The following is a 23060-nucleotide window of genomic DNA, read 5'->3' on the forward strand; positions in this document are numbered from 1 at the left end:
ACTTATCCTTTTACCATTGTACGCAGACTGAGAATTATCTTATTTCCAGTATTACAGGAACTTGTCCTGTGACTTGTAATTTCAGCTTTCTTGATGATGAGAAACCTCTACCTTGACTATGACCTCTACCCATTCCAGGGTTTCCTTGATCATCCTTTCATCATCACTTCCCTTTCAGTGTCTTATCAGTTTTGCATTTGGACTTAATTACTTTCTCCCCCTTTTGGCATCAGCAGGTAAGAGAAGAGAGACAAGCAATTCCACTGAGGCTTGGATTTCACTAAGTTGAGATGCTGAGAAGCTTGATTTTTCAGAATATCATCAATCTGAGCTTGTTGAGTATCTTGAGTCTTCTCAATATAAGCAATCCTGTCAAAGGTAGGTTGGAAGAACTTTTTCTTATCAATCTTTTGAACTTGTTCTTGCTTTATTAGTTCTTCCTGAATCTTGTGAAGCTCTGCATGAGTAGTTGAATGAAGACCTTGTAGATGTTTAGTACTCAATGCAGTGACTCTAAGCTGTGTTTTGAAATCATCAGTATTTAACATCCATCAGCTTTTATCAAGTGCTCAGCCAGATTCTTTGTAGATGGAACACAAGTAATTGAGTTCCATTCCTTAGTCCACTCCTGACCAGCAGGAGTTTCACTCCAAGGCACTGGTGCTTCTCTGATAACAAACTTCTTAACAAGTTCAGATTTAAGAATTGTTTGTTGAGGGGCATGTCCTGAAGGACCTGCTTCATCAGTATCTGCTTGTAGAGCAACATCACCAGTATCTCCAGCATTTGCAGCATCAGAACTTACAGAATCAGTATCTTCTGATAAAATAACAGTGTGAGTAGCAATGGAGGCTTCAGCATCCTCTAATTGCTGATCTGGTTCTAAGTTCTGATCAACAGCCATATCCTGATGCTCACCTATATTCTGATCATCAGCATCTAGATACAGAGAAGGTGTAGTAGATAACTCTGGAGTTTGAACAACATCAGTAACATGTGTTGTTGATGGATTAGTTGCTGTTGGAGCTTCTAAGAGAATTACTTCAGGCACAACCAAGGTCTGGATATCAATATCAGCACTTGTGCCTGGATCATCAGGAGATACAGATTATTGAACAGGAGACACAGATGGTGTATTGGCCTTTTCAGTAACAGCATCCTGAGTTGGAGTTGATGGAGAAGTAGGGACTGGAGCAGATTCCTTTTCTTGTGAGATCAGAGATTCCTGATCCCCTTCCTTAGCTGCTGCTTCTTCATCATCTGAAACTGGCCTTTTTGCCCTCTGTTTCTTGTATCTCTTTGAAGATATGGATTCCTTAGGAGTTTCAGGAACAGTCATTCTTTTAAGCCTCTTGAGAAGCTTAGAGCCCCCAATGCCAGAATCCTTCTGAGAAGTCACTTTCTCAGCTTCTTTAACAACAGGTTCTGAAGAAGGAACCTGTTCCTCACTGTCATACTCATCTCTCAAAGCAATCCTCCTTCTCTTTTGAGGTGTTTGAGGAACAGTCTTTATCCTCTTTGGCTTGGAAGATGAAGGGTTCACAGGAGGTTCTGAGGATGATGGTTGAACTGTCTGTGAAGTGGAGAGATAGGATTTGATATATTGCCTGAGGGTTGGTTGAGTAGAATGAGTGGTATGTTCTGATGGTTGTTGTGATGTTTGGGTGGTGGTGTTTGGTTGGACATCAGAATAAACAGATCTATAGATATCAGGATCAGCATTTACTAAGATCTGTCTTACAGACTGAGGAATCTGTAAAGGTCTAACCACTGGTTTCTTAGTGTCAGCATTTACCAGGTCATTAAAGTATCGTTTTGCAACCTTAAAAGGTGGAGTTAAGGAACTGACTAAGTGAGGTTCATCAGTACAAAAAGTATATATAAGTTGACAGAATCTAGCAAAGTAGACAACATTCCTATCCTCTGTCATCCTATCCCCAATAAAACCTATTATAGCCATTGCAAAATCAAAATGAGTTTGATTTATAATGGCATACCCGATGTGCTGACTCATTATGGGGATGGCATCAAAATTCGAACACTTGTTCCCAAAAGCTTTAGTGATGCAGTCGAAGAAGAAGCTCCATTCCCTTCTAATATGAGCCCGTTTCAACTGCCCAAGCTTGGCCAAACTCTGTTCATACCCCAAACTGGCCATTAACTCCTGAAGAGCTGATTCCTCCGGAATTGAAAAAGTACATCCTTCTGGGAAATGTAGAGCCTTGCGTATTGTACCAGGAGTGACTGCATATGGAAAATCACCCACTTCGAAAACAATACTAGGAGTACCATTTGGACCACCATTATCAAAGTTTCCAGTCCTCCAAAGTGTCAGAACTTATTGGCTTGAGAATTCCGTTGGGTCAATGCATACCCGATTTCACTGTGTGCAAGAAGGTCTTGCACAAAATGCAATTCAGATGGAGCTTCAGTATTATCAAGAATAGCAGCATAATTGTTTGGAACAAATTTAGCTCCATCAATGATTAAATCCTTAGGTGCCATGAAAGTAATCGAGATGTTTAAGTGCCTGTTAGGTGTTTGATAGAATGTCTATATGAAAAACCAACGTTAGAAGAAGAAAGAGATTAAAAGCAAATAGAGAGAAAAAATATGAAAGGAAATAAAAGATTAAAAAATCCTCTCTCTGTCTTACTTATACTTTTTTTTAAAAAATGTAACCGTTGGACACCTGTCATACATGCAGTAAAAATGAATAGTTAATGGGCACGAGAAAACAGTAATCATTACTTACCCACTTGCAGTTTTTCAAGGAAAAACCGTTCCACTTACCCAGTTATTCCATTAATCAAGGTGAAACAGTTTTAATTCAAAATTAAAACCGTTCCCACTTATTTAATTATTTTTCACCGCAACATCAATATTCTGAAAAAAAATCCGAGTGAAAATGACCATAATAAATCAGATGAGCAAGTACTGATAAAATAAAATCAGAACTTAATTAGAACAAAATTTATATGGTCATCAGAATATGAATATGGATCAGGATTTATCAATGCATTACAAAATATCTCAGAGACAGGATCTTGAAACAAAAACAAATTTCATTAATATATCAAGAGAATACATTCATGAAATTTAAATTACATCAGAACTTGTACAAGATTTCCCTAAGCTGCTAAACCTAACGTCAACAGCCTTTGTCCTAGCTCAAGAAGCAGGGCAAGGCTGATGATGAAGAAAAACAGGAAGAAGAAAATAAATCATTTCTTCTTCCTACTCTCGACAAACAGAATAGCGAGTCGTATGATTCGCTCTTGCTGGCGGAGAGCTTCCAGCCTTTCCTCCTCCAATCGCTCCAGATGGCGATGGTAATCCATATAGAAGAACAGGAGGTGGGTGAGTACCTCCTGGGGAACGGAGTCCCATATCTCATCAGGAATGGCAGTAACGTGCCATTCCTGCTGCCATTCGGCATAGCTCAGCTCCATGTTGAAGGTTTCGTAGTTCAAAAACATATTGTATCTGACCATGGTGTTTTTGATATAAAGATTATGAAGATGAGTTTATGATCAAAGATTTGATGGGAAGGCTGATGTGAAGTGGTTGCTTATATAGGCAAGAGAATTCCAGGAGACGCAGGGAAATTTAATGCTTACAGGTAGAATTAATTCTACCTCATCTCCCTAGACTTGGAAAAAGAAAAACATTCATTGGAAAGAGAAAACATGGTTTAATGCGCACAAGAAACAAGTAAAAGTTGACTGTTCATGTACGAGTACCACTATCCCTAACTATAGTGACTATTAATCTTCCACTTCAACATATTCTGGTTTAAACTGAGACCGTTGTTAAATTTTATCCATAAATAAGTCAAGTAAAGAATTAGACTGTAATATCAGAACTTAGATTTATATCAGAACTTAACAGTCATCAGAACATAATTTCTTAACTCGAAAAAGGAATGCCTATCTTAGTAAGTCCTCACACAAATTCTGATTTATGTTCTTCAGAACTTAATCATCAGAACATGCAATCAGAACTTGTCCTCAGAATTTGTGCAATGTGACACAATGACTGTTCATCTAAAACAACATAGATCACCACAGTGATTTTCATCATTCATATGGAGTGGTTAGTGTGTGCATTAAGCTAAATATCAGACAAAGAGTAAAGTCTGATTCACTTCAGTACATCTTGGAAATAAGGCATAACTAAAACTTTGCTAAAGAGCTGTCATTATTCTGAAACCTACTGTTGAATGAGTCCATGCTTGAGTCCACCTCAACTATTTTCTGCTAATTTTATGCATCTTTTAAATTCCATTTTACAGTGGCTTCTCAGTGTAAATGAGTCACGACTGCTTATCAGAATTTATGCTATTATCAGAGTATTTCTCCAGTAATCATAGAGTGTGAAAAGTCACCAAGAAAATATTTTGCTTTTCTAATGCATATTTACTTAATACCAGCAATGCACTTGGGTCGTCCCTTTCACATTTTTACTCTAGATCTCAAAGGAGTACCTGATTTTAATCCATGATTATTTTATTTTTTTTTCTTTTGATAAGAGAGGTTTACCAACACTTAGTATATTCAACAGATTTGCTAGCATCAGAACTTAACAGATGAGAAGCAATATTCTAGTTTGTGACTTAGTAATAAGATAGACCAAGTAAACTCAACTAAGCTCAATTATCAAAATTTGCTTGTGTCAATAGATTTCCACAGTAATAATTACTTCTTACATGGGATCCCTTATTTATTGAAGACTACTAGGTCAGCATCTAGCACAGTTATCCTCATAGGATTGAATAGTTACCTAAACAGACATATCACTATCAGAGTTTAGAAACATTGATCAGACAACAGTCAGTACTTAAACAGATTTTTCAATTAAGCACATAATACACAAAGAGATTGAATTCTGTAAATACTGATCATAAAGTCTGATGTAACAGAACAAAACTAAGCAGATTTAGAGAAAGAACCTGAAACCATTCCAAGTTCATTTACCAATCTTGTAAAAGTAGCTTCACACAATGGTTTTGTGAAGATATCTGCTAGTTGTTGATCTGTTGGAATAAAGTGCAATTCCACTGTACCTTCATCTACATGTTCCCTGATGAAGTGGTACCTGATGCTGATGTGCTTTGTCATAGAGTGTTGAACTGGATTACCTGTCATAGCAATAGCACTTTGATTATCACAGTAAATAGGGATTTTGAAATATATTAACCCATAATCCAGTAACTGATTCTTCATCCAAGAAATCTGTGCACAACAGCTTCCTGCAGCATTATATTCTGCTTCTGCAGTTGATGTGGAAATTGACTTTTGTTTCTTGCTAAACCAAGAAACCAATCTGCCTCCAAGAAATTGGCAGCTTCCACTTGTGCTTTTCCTGTCAATTTTGCAACCTGCAAAATCTGCATCTGAGTAACCTATTAGTTTAAAATCTGATTCTCTGGGATACCATAATCCCAGATCAGCTGTTCCCTTAAGATATTTGAAAATTCTTTTCACAGCTGTTAAGTGAGGTTCTCTTGGATCTGCTTGAAATCTTGCACAAAGACAGGTAGCATACATGATATCAGGTCTACTAGCAGTTAGATAGAGTAGGGAGCCAATCATACCTCTGTAATCAGTAATATCTACTGATTTACCAGTATCCTTATCCAGTTTTGTTGCAGTGGCCATGAGAGTAGATGCACTTGAACAATCTTGCATTCCAAATTTCTTCAGCAAGTTTCTGGTGTACTTAGTTTGACAAATAAAAGTACCTTCTTCATTCTGCTTGACTTGAAGGCCCAGAAAATAGCTAAGTTCCCCCATCATACTCATCTGATACCTTGACTGTATCAGTTTGGCAAACTTCTTGCAAAGTCTGTCATTTGTAGACCCAAAAATGATATCATCAACATAAATCTGGACCAGAAGTAAGTCCTTTCATTGGTTGAGGTAGAACAGTGTTTTGTCTATAGTCCCTCTGTTAAATCCACTTTCCAGAAGAAACTGAGCTAAAGTCTCATACCATGCTCTTGGAGTTTGCTTAAGTCCATAAAGTGCTTTATCAAGTTTGTAGACATGATCTGGATGTTTGGAATCTACAAAGCCTGGAGGTTGTTCAATATATACTTCCTCCTCCAATTCTCCATTGAGAAAAGCACTTTTCACATCCATTTTAAAGACAGTATACTTTTTATGAGCAGCATAAGCCAAAAATATCCTTATGGCTTCTAACCTAGCAACTGGTGCAAATGTTTCATCATAATCAATTCCCTCCTGTTGAGAATATCCTTTTGCAACCAGCCTTGCTTTATTCCTTGTAATTATGCCATCACTGTCAGTTTTGTTTCTGAATACCCACTCTGTACCAACAACAGATCTATTCTTTGGTCTTGGCACTAGGGTCCAGACTTTATTTCTTTCAAATTCATTTAACTCTTCCTGCATTGCTTGCACCCAATCAGCATCTTGAAGAGCTTCTTCCACTTTCTTTGGCTCAGTCTGAGAGAGAAAAGAATTGTAAAGACATTCGTTTGAAGTACCTGTTCTAGTTCTGACACCTGCATCAGGATTTCCAATTATCAAATCAGGTGTATGTGATTTAGTCCACTTCCTTGCAGATGGAAGGTTTTCTCTAGAACTGGATGCTCCCCCATGATCCATGCTGTCTTTAATTTCATTTTCTGATGTTCCCCCTGAAACTATGCTCTCTGAGTTGGATTCTTCAGAATTTAGATTTTCAGCACTATCAGAACTTGGCTTATCAGAACTAGACGAATCAGAACTTGAAGAGCCAGATGTATGTTCTGATGCTTCTTGAGATGTGGTATGTTCTTGAGTATGCTCCCCCTGCATAGGTGCATCTTTCTTTGGCGTAGTCACCACAGTTTCAATAACATCAGAGTTTAATCTATCAGAGTTTATAGTATCAGGACTTAGACTGTCAGGATTTTCAGTATCAGAGCTTGAGTCTTCATTTTCAAATCTCAGCTGATCATGATCAATAAAATCTTCAATACCAGTAATATTCTTGTCATCAAAAGAGACATTGATAGATTCCATGACCACTCTTGTTCTCAAATTATAGACTCTGAAGGCTTTTGTGGAAAGTGGATATCCAACAAAGATTCCTTCATCAGCTTTTAGATCAAATTTAGATAGCTGTTCAGGATGAGTCTTGAGAACAAAACACTTGCATCCAAATACATGAAAGTACTTCAGATTTGGCTTCTTTTTCTTCACCATCTCATATGGTGTTTTTCCTTGCTTGTTAATGAGTGTTGCATTTTGAGTAAAACAAGCAGTCTGCACAGCTTCAGCCCAGAAATAGGTTGGAAGCTTTGCTTCTTCAAGCATTGTACGTGCAGCTTCAACGAGAGTTCTATTCTTCCTTTCAACAACTCCATTTTGCTGTGGAGTTCCAGGAGCAGAAAATTCCTACTTAATTCCATGGTTTTTGCAGAACTCTTCCATTATCAAATTCTTGAACTCAGTGCCATTATCACTCCTTATGGTTTTCACAGAATCTTTGACCAATTTATCCAGATGTTTGACATGATCAATCAAGATAGATGCAGTTTCACTTTTTGTGTGCAAGAAATACACCCATGTCTATCTGGTGAACTCATCCACTAAGACCAACGCATATTTCTTCTTTGCAATAGACATGACATTCACTGGACCAAATAGATCAACATGTAGTAGATGATAAGGCTCAAGAATTGATGATTCAGTCTTGCTCTTGAATGAAGATTTTCTTTGTTTGACCTTCTGACAAGAATCACACAGGCCATCAGGAGCAAATACTGACTTTGGCAGTCCTCTCACAAGATCTTTCTTGACCAGTTCATTTATATTGTTGAAATTTAAATGAGAGAGTTTCTTGTGCCAATTCCAGCTTTCTTCAATTGATGCTCTACTCATCAGACAGATTGCAGAACCATCAGTACTTGTTGAAAGCTTAGCTTCATAAATGTTACCACGCCTGTATCCTTTCAGAACAACTTTGCCTTTAGCTTTACTCACAACTTCACAGTGTTCTTCAAAGAAATCAACATGATAACCTCTGTCACAGATTTGACTTATACTCAGCAAATTGTGTTTAAGTCCTGAGACCAGAGCTACTTCTTTAATGATGACATTCCCAAGATTGATATTGCCATATCCCAATATTTTTCCAATGTTGCCATCTCCATAAGAAACACTTGGGCCAGCTTTCTCCACAAAGTCTGATAGCAGGGCTTTATTTCCAGTCATATGTCCTGAACATCCACTGTCCAGAACTAGGATGTTTTTCCTGTTGCCCTGCAATCACAAAGACCACTAATTATTAGTTTTAAGGACCCAGACTTGCTTGGATCCTTTGGCCTTATCAAGTTTGTTAACATTTGCAGCGGATTTAGCATCAGAATTTATGTTAACATTTTTCTTATCAGAACTTACACTATCAGACTTTGAATCAGAATTTACACTAGTAGGAACAATAGAAACTTTCTTCAAAGAAGGTTTTATTTGATAATAATCATAGTACAAACTATGATATTCTTTACAAGTATAAATGGAATGCCATAAACTTCCACAATGAAAACAAGGATTTTGTGGTTTATATCTAACAGACTGACTCTTAACTCCTAGCTTTGAAGGTAAGGAGTTTATGTTCTTATTTTTCCTGCAACAAGAAGCCAGATGGTTAGAACTTCCACAGTTTTGACACGTTTTCCTAGGAGCTTTAGGAACAGACTTGTAATTATTGCTTTTATTCACACCTTCATTTCCATTCCTATTTTTCCTAGTTGATTTTACCTTGTTTGCATTCTTAACATCTTTCAGCTTATGCTTAAGCTGCTTCTTAGTCATTAAGCCTATGTTTACTTCAGCTGTCTTTTCCTATTTTAGTTTGTCAGAAGTTAATTCCACTTTAACTTCTAATTTCTTATTATCAGACTTTACAGTTACAAACTTAACAGGTTTTAACTTTGGCTTTTGCTTAACAACAGGCTTAATTTCTACAGTTCCTTTATCATTCTTATCCTCTCCATAACCTAAGCCCTCTTTCCAATTTTCACTACTTAGCAAATTTTGAGTTGTTCTGCCAGAGTTAGTCCAAGTCCTGATTATCTCTCTTTCCTTTTCTAACTCAGTTTTTAGAGATTCATTCATTTTTAGCACTTCATCCCTAACATAAAAAGCATCATCTCTATCCTTCTGAGTTTGATGGAACATAACTAACTCTTTTTCTAAGAAATCATTTCTTTTCTTAAAAGCAAGATTTTCAGAAGTTAATCTTTCACATGTTAAAGTTTGATCTCTATAACTAACAAACATGGTTTTAAGATATCTTCTCAACTCATTAATATCATCAGTATGAAAAGCATAAGTAATCTGAGGTACCTTTGTTTCAGCAGCTTCAGAACCGCTCTCAGCACTTTCTTTATCAGCATTTGCCATCAAAGCATAGTTCTCCTCACTTTCAGAGTCTGAGGTGTCTGTCCAGCTTTTCTTCTTTGTGACCAGAGCCTTGCCTTTGTCACTCTTCACTTTCTTGTAATCAGGAGATATGTGGCCTTTCTCACCACAGTTATAGCATTTGACATTGGTATAATCTCCTCTATCAGACTTTCCTCCTCTGCCCTCAGATCTTCTGAAATTCTTCTTATCAGAACTTGTGCCTTTCCTGGAAAACTTCTTTCCCTTCCTGAACTTTCTGTATGCAATCTTTGTGATCCCTTTCACCATAAGAGCACACAGCTTCATCATTTCCTCATCAGCATCAGTCTCAGGCAAGCTTTCAGAATCTGAGTCATCATCACTTTCAGTACTTGATGACTCAGTATCAGACTTTGTGAAAAGAGCTTTACCCTTGTCTTTCCTTGAGGTAGCTGCCTTGGGGGATTCTTCTTCAGCATTAAGAGCAACTGTCCTTGACTTTCCTCCTTTCCTCTTGCTTCTTTGTTCCATCTCAAGTTCATGAGTCTTGAGCATTCCATAAATTTCATCAAGAGTTATTTCATCAAGATTGTAGTTGTCTCTTATTGTTGTTGCCTTCAAATCCCAGCATTCAGGAAGAGCTAACAGGAATTTAAGGTTTGAATCTTCAAGATCATACTCCTTATCAACCAATGACAAATCATTCAATAGTTTGATAAATCTATCATATAAATCAGTTAATGACTCATTAGACTTTGAGTCAAAGTGTTCATACTCTTGAGTGAGTATTGTCTTCCTGTTCTTCTTAATTGTATCAGTTCCCTGACACCTTGTTTCCAGAGCATCCCATATCTCCTTAGCAGTCTTGCAGTTAATTACCTTGTTTAACATTACATTATCAATGACACTATGCAGTAAGTGTCGTACCTTAGCATCCTTAGCAATTGATGCGATATCTTCAGCAGTATAATCACTCTTCTCCTTTGGTACGGTCTTTGCTGCTTCACCTGCAACTGCAACAACGAGCTTGGTTGGTTTGTGAGGCCCTTCCTTGATTCTATCAAGATATTCTGGATCTGTTGCTTCCAGGAACATGGTCATCCTCACCTTCCATATGGGATATTCAGATGGTCTCAGTATGGGAACTCTGATGGTCTCATACCGACTTTGAATTTGTGTCTTTGGTGGTTCTTCAGTTTTGGTAGGCTTAGTTGGAGTTTCAGTGTCAGACATGATTGTGTTTGGATCTTTAACTGTATGTGTGTTAACAGATTGGCTCTGATACCACTTGTTAGGTCACACACACTGTAGAGGGGGTAAATACAGTGTAAAGTACAATCAAATCGAACTTTAATATCTCAAGTAATAGAAAACAAACTTTATTGAAACAATAAACTCTGTTACAGTATGGAACTGTTACCTCTCAGTGATGAATAATTATCACGAGAGCTGCTAGGGTTACAATGAATAATCTTCTCCAATATGATAACACTTGTAGTGTAAACCCTATGTCTGTGTTTATATACCTCACAGTTACAAGATAATCGCTGATGGATATGGAATATAATTCTGCTTCCTAAAATATATCAATCAGATATCTTTTCTTCCAAGTATCCTATTCTTCATAGAATTCCTTCTTCATGCATATCTCTTCTTATGTTTATCTTGATCTTCTTTCCTTTAATCAGCTACTGTCCTTATCTGAATGTCCTTCAGCACTTAAGTTCTGATATCCATCTTCTGATGATTATCTCCTGATAATATAAGTACTGATATCCTTAAGTCCTGACTTCCAGTAAGTACTGATTTATCCTGTTTAAATAAGATCTGAAAAATAAACATAAATTATATTAGCCATCATATTATCAAATATATCTAACATACTGATATGAAAGCATCTATCAAATCCACTACAATTTTAGTCAAAGGACTGCATTCTTCTTTCTCTGCATTCAAGGAAGATACTGTTAACATCAGAGAAGAACTTTCTGATCTTTCTGTGGCTATCAAAGGTACAAATAAACAAAGTGGTTTGCTAAAGAGAATGTTTATCTTGGAAGCAAAACAAGATCAAATATTTGACAAACTGTTAGCTTTGGAAGCTAGTCAGATTACTACAAATTCCAAGTTGGATGCTATTTTCTCTCCACTACAGAGTCTAGATGCCAAAAAGGGGGAGATAATATCACAGAAGACAAAATGTTAACCTGAATCAGTTTTGAGGAGAAATACCAATTTTGATGATGATGGTGATAAAGAAGAAAAAGTGACATCCGATGCTATGAAAGTTGATACTGTGAAAGTTCAATCTGGAACTGGAATTCAAAGTCAAAAGAAGACACAGTCAACTCAAGTCTCTAAGGATAGATCTAGATAAATCTAACAAGGAAGCTACTTTTGTTACTTCTATTTCAATTCCTGATTTCAAAGATATAAATTCTGATGATTTTCCTAACACTGAAAGAGTGACAGTGATTCCTGATTTTGTGAAGTCTAAAGAAGAAGAAATTTTATTTCGAATAGATTTACAGATTCTCTCTGCTTATGTTGAAGCTGTTAATGCTGAAAACTTCAAGGAAGAAGAAATGATTTCTGACAGAGAAGAAAGAGCTCAGGAAGGAAAAATCAGAATAGCTATTGATAAAGCAGATCAAGAATACAAGAACATGCTTAAAAGATCTGAAAGGAATAGATGGAGGAGTACAAATAAGAAGATGTTGCAAGAAAAAGCATAAAGGAGAGCTCAAGTATTTCCAAAGAACAAGAACAAATGCAAATGGAGAAAGGTTGCTGATCTTAATTGTAATAACAAATTGAGTTTTACTCCTGGAGGAATAAGGCTGGATGGTTTACTTAGTTCTAATACCATAGGAGATAAGAAATCTTGGTTAGAACAAGCTAAGAAGTTGAAGTTGTTTGAACCATTCACAAGAGCTGGAATAGGACATCATGAAGCTGAAATTGTGAACTTAAAGTTGTTGAACATCACACTTGCTGATAGTCCAGATCAGGAAATAACTACTGATCATCTGGATAAACTTGAAGCTGTGAAGATTATTCTTGATAAACATGATGGTTCTGAATCTAAACAGAAGATCTTACTCTTATTGCAAAATGATCAAGTTCAAGTTCTTTCACTTGATGAACTGATGATCATGTCTATAAAAGAATTTAACTACATTCACTATTTGCTAAGAGTTGAAGATGAAACTTCTAGGTTATGGTCAAACATAATTCTTGCCAATATCAAAAGAAGGATACTAGATGATGGTCGGTATTATTTCTGATCATATGTTCCTAAATACATAAATTTCAGAGGGCAAGAAGTTAACATGAAGAAAGGTGAAGTTGTCATTCAAAATGTTCTTACTCAGATACATATAACTATGAATCCTGATGGAAGAAAAACTTGCTATGTTTTATTGGAAGACATGACGATAGAAAGAGCACAAATTAGAAGTCTGAGGGCTGCTATCTATCAATTATCTGAAGCAACAGAATATGAAAAGAATTTGAAGATCAAGTTAGAAGATATTTTGTGAAAAAAGATTGATGACAGAGTTAAAGCTTTTGTTTAGAGATACTGTAGAGTCTATCAAGAAATATGAAGATCTACATCTGAAACAAAGTAAGTTTTACACTACTTATTTTGTCTATCTGGTTTTTGGCACTAGACAATTCTATTTGAATTTATGCTTATTCTGCAAATCATAAATTGGGGGAGATTGTTGAGAATTGGCGAAGTCGAAGGTCAAGATTTATGTCACAATCAGGATTTGATCAACTACTATAATATGATTATCCGTTGAAAGCTTCGATATATCCGTTGATATATATATGAATGATTATCTATTGAAGCTAAAGCACTTATCCGTTGATCAAAGCTATCCATTGAAGAATGACTTGGATGATAAGTCATGACTGTGAGATAAATCAGAAGGTGCTGATTTATAGGATCGTAGTTGATTTAGATATATAAAGTATTAGAGTTATATTGTAACATATCTTGTAATTGATAAATGACTGATTTGTAGTTGTGTAGTATATAAACACAAAATAGGTGATCACAATATAAGGTGATAGGGCACAACTCGAGTATTCGTGTAACCTAGCAGCTCTTAAGAATATTGTTCTTAAGAGAGTTCTGTAACAGTTTATTAAAGATCAATATAAACTGTTATTTGATTCATCTGTTCTTACTTTACTTTCATAAACATCGATTTGTTTAGTAATTATATCCAACCCCCCTTAAATAATTACTTTACTAGGCAACATCCTGAACATGTTTACTTTCAATATTTTGATGTACATCCTGATATTGTTCCAACTCTGGTTCAATGTTATCATGTGGTTCTCGATCTTCACCAAGATGTATTGTCCTCCTACTGATTCTTAGAAAGTAGTTCTCCCTCAAGAAATAAAGCGGTCCGAGCAACAAAAACTTTGTTCTCGGAAGGATTATAAAAAATATACCCTAGTCTTACTTGTGCATACCACAAAATAACACCTATCTAATTTTGGTCCAAGCTTGTCAGAGGCTGAATGCTTTACAAATGCTTCACATCCCCAAATTTTCATAAATGACATATTATGACATTTATCAGTCCATATCTCATATGAAGTCTTTTGAACTGCTTTTGTCGGAACTTGTTAAGTGTATATACAGCCGTTTCTAGAGCATAACTCTAGAAACTGATTGGAAGATCCGCTTGACTCATCATCGATCACACCATGTCCAACAAGGTATGATTTCTCCTTTCAGAATCCTTATTCCGTTAAGGTGTTCCAGAAGGAGTAAGTTATGATACAATATCACACTCCTTCAAGAAACTCTTGAATTTGATCTTAAGTATTCTTCTCCATGATCTGATCTTAGAACTTTTATACTTTCTCCTATTTGTTTTTCTACTTCAGCCTTATATTCTTTGAACATTTCAAAAGAAGATTAGTATTTTATTCTGTGTTTCATAAACATGAGAATCTCATAATCGTTTTTTTCATTTTAAATCTTGAATCGTTACATATTTTATCTTGTTTAGCAAGCATGACATGGCTGTCGTATCTAATACATACATTCTTAACCTAATTAAGCATGCATCATTAAACTACTCTACACATACATTCATCATATGAGCATATATATGTAAGGTGCAATAAAATAAACGTGGTTGGTTATGGCTTCATCCTATGCGATCTTCATCAAGCTAATGACAAAGATCTAGGTCAATCTAAGGTGAAAAATAAATACAAGCTAACTATTACATGTCTTCTTTCCTTTGTTGTCTCTTCCTTGTATTGCTTCCTTGGATGACCACCATGTGAGATTACCCTTCCTTGATATTAAATCTTCATGTCTTCATGTACATTAAATGAATAAAATATAAAAACTAATCTAATGAACTTACAAGAAGAACTTGAGTTACATTTGAGATTTAATAATTACAAGATCAAACGACATGCAAGCCGTATTTACAAAAACCAAAACCATTAACCTAAGGTCATAAGCCATAACCATCTACCATGCTCAATTAACACATAAGAACATGTTGGAACACATTATCTGATCTTAACATATCATACCCATCATGATCTAATCATAAAAACAATATACATAAAATAATCAGAAAAATCAGAATCAAATTCTGAAAATAATAAATCGCTGTTTTCAGGAAGTAAATGACATCAAACGCCTTATAGAAGAGTTGTTGCTAGCTTTATCTATCAGTTTAAACGCTCGATTCCATATGGAATAGGGTATTCGTTCATGAAAATCGGACATCAGACCCAGATTTCAGCAAATCCGCTGTATACAATTTAGAATCGTATCAAATACGATTCATGAAATAAGAACAAACACAAATTATATATATATCATCATATATACATATTATATAATCATGATATGATTATACAACTCTCATGAATATCATATATTCAAAACATATACATACATATGTATATATAAACATAATAACATGCAAAACATACAAAATCACATATATAACAGTCATGGAAAATTGTATACATGCTATCATCGTAAAACCAGTAAACACATAAACAAATTAAATACTTTTCGCAAGTAGCTCTGATGCCATTGAAGGGTTTCGAGCACATACACGCAACATAAATGATGTAAAATTAAATTAAAACCAGAATAAAATCGAAACTTACGCATGATCCATGCGAAAATAGATATTTAATTCATAGTAAGAATCTTTACCTTAAAGAAGCTTTAGGAGTTCATTAATGGAGGATTAATGGATTTCCAAATCTTGTTGAATCTCCATGTATCCCGCTCTTGCGATCTACGCTCTACGGTATCCACACGGACACTTTTATTGAAGGATTGATGTGTACTAGCATAAAATTATTTCTTCTTACTCTCTCTCCATCTTCTCTCTTAGTGGTTAGGGTTTTAATAAAAGTATTATTTTAAAAATCAGCCACAAGAGATATTATATAGAGAGTAGAAAAATAAATTATAACTCTTAACTAATTAGGAGTAATTATTAATTCAAAATTCCTATATGTATAATAATTAAGTCACACTGAATTATTTAATAACTGAATTTCATAATTAATATTAGTAAATTCGAATATCATTATTTATTTAATTAATTAAGTCAAACTTAATTAATATTATAAATAATTCGAATTAATGTAATTTAATTTAAATCCAATTTAAATTAAATAATCCTTCAAGCATTCTTTGTGTGTGACCCTATAGGTTATTATTACGTTGGCGATGAATTTTAAATCTAATATAAAATCGTAAACAATGAGCGGCATATAGTAATACATCATTGTTACCCAAATAATAATAATTAAATCGATGATCGATTAAACCTTTCGTGAATAATGTACAATGTAATATAATCCCTTTTACCAAATATTATAGATTAAACTAGAGGCATGTGATGTGTCATCCTCATCATAGTTTAATGCAAATTTCCTTGATCAATGAGTAGACTATCATATCAAATCAACATTTGAGCGTAGCCACGTATTTCATAGTCTAGCTCACACAAGAGGTCAATAATATCACTCCTAAAATAGAAGGGTTAAATACCATCTAGATCATTCATAATTCTCATGTGATTCATAATATACCCAAAATACACTTTTATCATTATCTGGTCATGAATAACTTTTAATGTAATCAAAGTAAATTAATTCTCCTATAGAAATATATGACTTCAGGTTTAAGGACTATTACATCATTATCTTTGTGAGAATAACTTATGACACTATAAACATGTAGTATCTCACAACGGGTCAATCCAGCACCATGTATCTAATACATGTGCATGTGTTTTGACTATAGTATCACCATACCTATGATCAATGAGATGTGATCATCAGTCAACAAACATACTAGCCTTAATGCAACATTATTGTCCCTTATAATAATACTCGACTAGGGACCTTTAGGAATATTGATACTATTCTCATAATCTCATTTCTAAGTCACTTACTTAGAGATATAGAATTGCATATCATATTCCAAGGATATTTATTAATCTAACATTTATATCGCAGTAAATTAAGAATTAATAAATTATAAAAAAAATAATCGATTGAACATAAATATTAATAATCCAAATATCTTAAACTAAAACATCATAGTGTTGTCTCCAGGGCACAAACACTAACAAAAATTGATGTACCCCTCACTTAAAATAAATCTAATGGCTAACATTGAGTTACTCACTTACCCCTATAAAATACTATCATTTCATCCTCGTGTGTGTGTGTGTATATATACGAGTAAATTCTATAGAGTCCACCTTTTTGTTGTATTCCTCAGAGTCCATTTATGGTTTGCAAATAAAATTTCTTGTAAAACGTGTTATCTTGCAAAACATGTTTCACAAATATCATTAATTCAATAAAATTATGTAAATCTCATATATTTACAAGTACAATATGTATGTTCAACAATGTTCTGCAACTTGAACATTTATGTTCTACAAACTAAGCATGTTTTGTATGATAATATATTTTGCAATGTCCTACTTGTAAAATGTATGCAATCTGCAAGATTTTCAATAAAATAGTGATCTTTGTAGAACATCATTCAAAAAATAATATGTTTTGTAATATTTTAAGCTAACGGACTTCAATGGCTCCAATGAAATAGTGGACTTCATAGAAATTAACTCTCTCTCTACTATATTAAAGACGAAACATTGAAATTTTGGTTGTTGGTCCTTGGTCACCTTTATTTTGGGAACTCAAAATCTGTAATTATATATAATATATATAACACTCTTCTTAATTGACTAATACTCGCAATATAAGTATCTAAATACAAATATAATTAAATATGTATAATGATTTCTAATTGGAACAAAATAATATATGCTATTGGCCCGGGCCAAAAAAATAATACTATTGAACCGCTGTAAAACAAAATAATTGAATATGTATAATGGTCTCTTGCTAGAAAAAAATATATATATACTAATCACCCGAGCCAAAAAATTATACTATTTAAAATAAAAAATAAAAAAAACCTAAATATAGTGATTTGTTGTATCAGGCTAAAATATAGTAATAAATACTACTGGCGTGGTTTAAAATAATATATAGTACTCATCCGGGCTAAAACTAAATAAAACTAATTCGTAATTATCTGGGCTAAAACTAAATATAACTAATTCGCTGGTTAATATATTGAGATAGAGTTAAAACAAATATTAAATATTACCCATTAATGCTAAAACTAAATAATATTCAACTCGAACTAAAATATAATTAAAAATAAACTAAATATAATTATTTAAATTTGGTTGATATAAAGGTCTTATATAATGAAAGATTTTCTTCTATGTTTACAATATCCATATTATTTTATTAAAATGAAACAAGAGACAATATTATTTTATTAAAACGAACTTGGACATTATTCGTTATTTTGTATAATAGGGTCGGATAAACACAAAATAATATATACCGTCATCCGAGCTAAAATGAATATATATAGTTAATCCAAGATAAAAAAATTAAACCAAAAAATAATTAGACCAGCTAAAAAAATATATGTACTTTTATTAGGGCTAAAACATTTATATAATATATCCCAAATTAGGTGAATTATATTAAAATTTAAATATAATGACTTGGATTTTTTTTATATAACGTGTTTTAGGCTAAAACAAAATAATGTGTACAACTCAAGGATAAAACAAAGCTAAATTGAATTAAGGATGATTCCCACAATTGATTATGTTAAAATATTAAAATATTAAAATAAATAATTTATAAAATATAACAAATTTAAAGAATATAATATTAAATTTTAAAAAATAATTTACAGTTATTTAACCCATTGCTCCCGAGTTTTAAAAAGGAAGGAAAGCAAGTGTAAGGTAAGTAAAGTACTTTTACTTTCACTCATAGTGTGCTCCCTAGTTTTAAAAAAGGAACGAAAGTAAGTGGTGATGAATTCAAATTTGACATACTTTCACTTCAAAAATGGGATAAAAGTAATTTATGTCCACATCACTTACTTTCTTCCCTTTTAAAAACTCGGGAGTAAGGCCTAAAACAACGTGCATCGGCTAACCTATATATATATATTTGTTCTCATGTTTATTATATTTTTGCATTGATGTGAATATTTGAGCAATAAATTTAAATATTTTATTATAGAAAATAAAGAAATCATAATTTTGGAAAGATCTTAGCATATATAGCTGATTGAAGCTAAAATACATAAAAAATCATTTTATTCAGCTACATGCATATATTTCTTAGACCCTATCCCGATTTGGACGATGTTCCATTATGAAAGAAGTTTATAGAATTATTTTTGCGGAATCGATGTGAAATGGCCGAAAAATGGGAGCCAAAATTCATGGGTTCAATTACATTCAAGGACATCATTTTTAATATATTAACTTATCTATAACGGTAAATTAAATGGTAGAAAATGGCTTCTTGGCCCATAGCATATAATAGACATACTTATAAATATTTATTAATTTCTAATTAATGAATTAAATATATATGTTCATTTTATTATTGGTTTGGTTCAAATTTTTCTGGTTTGGTTGGAAACTATAACCAACACTGAACCATTCAAAATATTTTAATTTTTAATTTGTTAATTTCAGTTTAATTTTTACAGGTTTTAGTAAAGTTTCCTTTAAATTTCAGTTTTTTGCTCAACCCTATTTGAACTAGGCCAAAAGCACATTTGACTTGGTCTTATTTCAAGAATGAAACAAGATCAATTGAGATTCCTTACCTGCTCTCTTTTACAAGAAATGAATCACATGCAAAGATCTCATTATCCAAATGATGCATGTTAAATAGCTGAGCTTGGAAGTAGTTAGGATATTGGAATGCTTGGTATTTTTCTATTCTTCAAATTGTTAGAGTGTCTCAGTGTATTTTGTATTAGATATAGTGTAGCCGTGTGAAAAAAACTGAAAAAGTTATTTGTTCTTTCTAGAATAGCAGATTTGTAAAGCACAAAGTTCTTCTACACATAAACTTAACAACTGTAAATTAAATTCTAGAATACCCTTAGGATACCAGTATCAAACTCTAGCAAGAAAATATTTAGATAACAATTAAAGTAACAAGGCTACTGCGATTTCTATGAATATATTAAGAGTAAAATGCAGGTTGTGTACCTTAACTATAAGAATGGTGCAATATGTGTACCTCAACTTTAGAAATAGCAAGATGTGTACCTGAACTCAGGAAAGAGGTGCAGATTGTGTGCTTCTGTTATGTGCACCATTAGGGACATTACGTAGTGATGCAAAGGGCTGCAAAGTTGAGTGGCTTATCTGCAAAAAGCCTCAGTAACGACTATAAATGAATGCATAAAAACACACCCATATCCTGGGTTGTAGCTGAGAACTTTATCAAATTGAAAAGCTTAACAGTGGAATTAAAATATCCGAATTTTGAAATTATGGACGATTGATGGTTGTAAGGACGACATGGAGTAATAATAATGCTGGAAGGAGGTTTGTAAGCTGTGTTGAAGGTCGAGTTGGATGCAACTATTTTAGATGGATTAAACAACCTGTTTGTGAGCGTGGCAGAGCCGTGTCTGTGGGTTCCTTGGAAAAATTAGTGGCCTTGAAGGAAAATTGAGAGAATTTCAAAAGGGCATTTCAATGAAGAAGTTATTGTAAAGAAGTATGATTCTTCAAGGCATTTGACTTAGTTGTATATTGTTATTGCCTTTTTTGTTGGGTTTGTTTGTAAACAAAGCAAGTAGTTCCTTGTAATCTTAATCTTAGGGTTTAAATTATGTAATGTTGGCAAGAGATGTATAATGTTTAACAACTAGAGTCTTAATGTAATTGATTGTTGTTCTTCTTGTTAGCAAGAGATTTAACTGATTGTTCTTGTTCTTTATTTTAGTCTTAACATAAATGGTTAAAAAGCTTGCACAGGACATAAAAATGGCCATTTATTTAGTAGTCTTTAATAAATTGTTACATGGCCAAAACACAGAATAACCTAGTGTACAAACTTGGCTTTCAAACCCTCTTAGTAGCAACCAAGAGCGGCAACATGTAGGATGGTGGAAAACTGAGCTCCACAAGGCCACCATCATCAGAGATGGCCCTGTTAGAAAGAGCAGTTACTGCAATGTTTGCAGAGGATACAATATGAACAAGTTCGTAGAGCTCCCATTCCTCTGACATGAGGTTCCTGATCATGCACACCAACTTGAACATGTCAAAAGTGGAATCAATATTAGAGATCAAAGCCACGGCCTCCTCACAGTCACACTCCATAACCACAGACTTCTCATCATTCTCCCATGCCATCTCGAGAGCATAAAAAATGCTCCAAAGAGCTGCTGTAACTGGCACAACTAAACCAATCATGCTTTTACATCCCCTAATCCAGTCTCCATCACAGTCCATCATAACACATCCTATAGCAGACCTCATGTGTGCCCTATGAAAACCCCCCTTCACATTCACCTTTGCAGAACCTACATTTGGCTTGCTCCATGTGGACATGATGCTAACAAGTGTGTGTTTAGTGTATTTGGCTTAGATGGATATGCATGTACAAAGTAGGTGTATAAATAGCACCTCTATGATTAAATGGTGGTAAATGCAGATGTTACCAAGGCGACCATCAACCAATGAATTGAACACCCACTTTCTTAAAATCAGAAACTGGTCAAACATTTAAAGTAAGCCTCCTTCCAAAAATATAGTTGATATCAGTCACATAACAAGTACCATATTGGTCATAATATTTAGCCTATCACGAAAATAATAATTGTATGTTATAATTTTAACAATTTCACTAAATTGTTACAGATGTAACATAAACCAAAATGGTGGATAGTCTATCAAAAATAAATTGCTTAATTAGCACACTAAAGCTTCCATGGAGGCCTCTTGATCAATTTGTCCTTCTTTGCTTGAGCAGCTGTTAGAATATTCCTTGGTTGAGTAGTTGTTTGGCCAGTTTGGGCATTTATGGTGCCATGTATACCAAGTGGTGAATGTGAAGCCACAACAGGTTGAGAGAATGATGTAAAAATACCAACTTGACTATCTCCTTCATAATAAACTTCAACCTTTGTTTTTTTCCAATTTCAACCTGTTTCCTAGTACCATTTTTCTATGAAATTTTAGTATATTTTTTAGGCACAACCTTTGACTTTTTGTTCTTTGCTGCATGCATTATTTTAGGTATGGTTGAACCACCTTTTTTGGCCTTATCAATTTTTTCTTATGGTCATTAAGATATAATAAATTACATTCAAATTTATTCAAATGATCATAAAATATTAGGAAAAAATCAGGACAAAATGTTGAAAAAAATGCATGAAAGAAACAGAAAAAATGCAGCAATAAAATGTAACAAGAATGTACAAATTCACCTTAAATGGGCAACTCCTAGCATTGTGTTTTGATTGTCTACAGTAGGTGCACTTAATTATGGTATTCCTCCTCCCTAGCTTGGTTGCACCAATATATGGTCTAGAATCATTTCTAGTGTCTCCTTTTTTAGGTCTACTATGAGCAATCTTTATTATTAGAGGTAAAATAGAAACCTATGTAGTCTTTTCCCGGTATTGTTCTATGTTTATAGGTTCAATGGTATGTTTGTAGCATGAAAGAAACATAGCTTTCATGTAAGTCTTGTGGATGTGTTTAGATATATCTAGATTTTTCCACCTAATGCAGGCACAAACATGATAACAAGGCAGATCAGTGAGCTGATATTTTTTACATGAACAAGTGTGATTTTCTATGTCTACAACCATTTCATGACCTCCTTCAATCATAGTCACCAAAAAAGTTGAGTTGCATGACTATTGCACCATGCATCCTCCTACAAAAGACATTGCCCTAACAGAACATAATATAACAAAGTGACAAATTAAAAGCCTAATTTTAACACTCTCCAAAAGTATAAGAGAATGGCTTACTTGTTCACTTTTCTCATTGCACCTGGGAATATTGGATTTAAAGAGTAAGTCTTAACATCTTATTCCTTCTTGTTTGAATCACCACATCACTTTTGTGCAAACCTTGTAGCAGTCCAATTATAGGGAGATCTCTACATGGTCCAATACTATTGTTGAAAACCTCACACTGGTTGTTCATATATATATAAGAAAAACAAAAGATCCTAAATGCACTTCTAGTCTATTGCGAGGTTGGT

General features: G+C 34.0%; 1 protein-coding gene across 1 annotated transcript; it reads right to left on the minus strand.

Annotated features, from left to right (window-relative positions):
• Nucleotides 1–20902: 20902 nt before the first annotated feature.
• LOC141685015 (uncharacterized) lies at nucleotides 20903–21394 on the minus strand. Its single transcript, XM_074490140.1, has one exon. The coding sequence runs from the start codon at nucleotides 21392–21394 to the stop codon at nucleotides 20903–20905; it is 492 nt and encodes a 163-aa protein (XP_074346241.1).
• Nucleotides 21395–23060: the final 1666 nt, after the last annotated feature.

Source organism: Apium graveolens, chromosome 9 (assembly GCF_009905375.1).
Source record: "Apium graveolens cultivar Ventura chromosome 9, ASM990537v1, whole genome shotgun sequence".
Taxonomy (NCBI): domain Eukaryota; kingdom Viridiplantae; phylum Streptophyta; class Magnoliopsida; order Apiales; family Apiaceae; genus Apium; species Apium graveolens.

Excerpts from the sequence above, each read along its gene's own strand:
- LOC141685015 (XM_074490140.1), bottom strand. The coding sequence starts at position 21,394 with ATGTCCACATGGAGCAAGCCAAATGTAGGTTCTGCAAAGGTGAATGTG.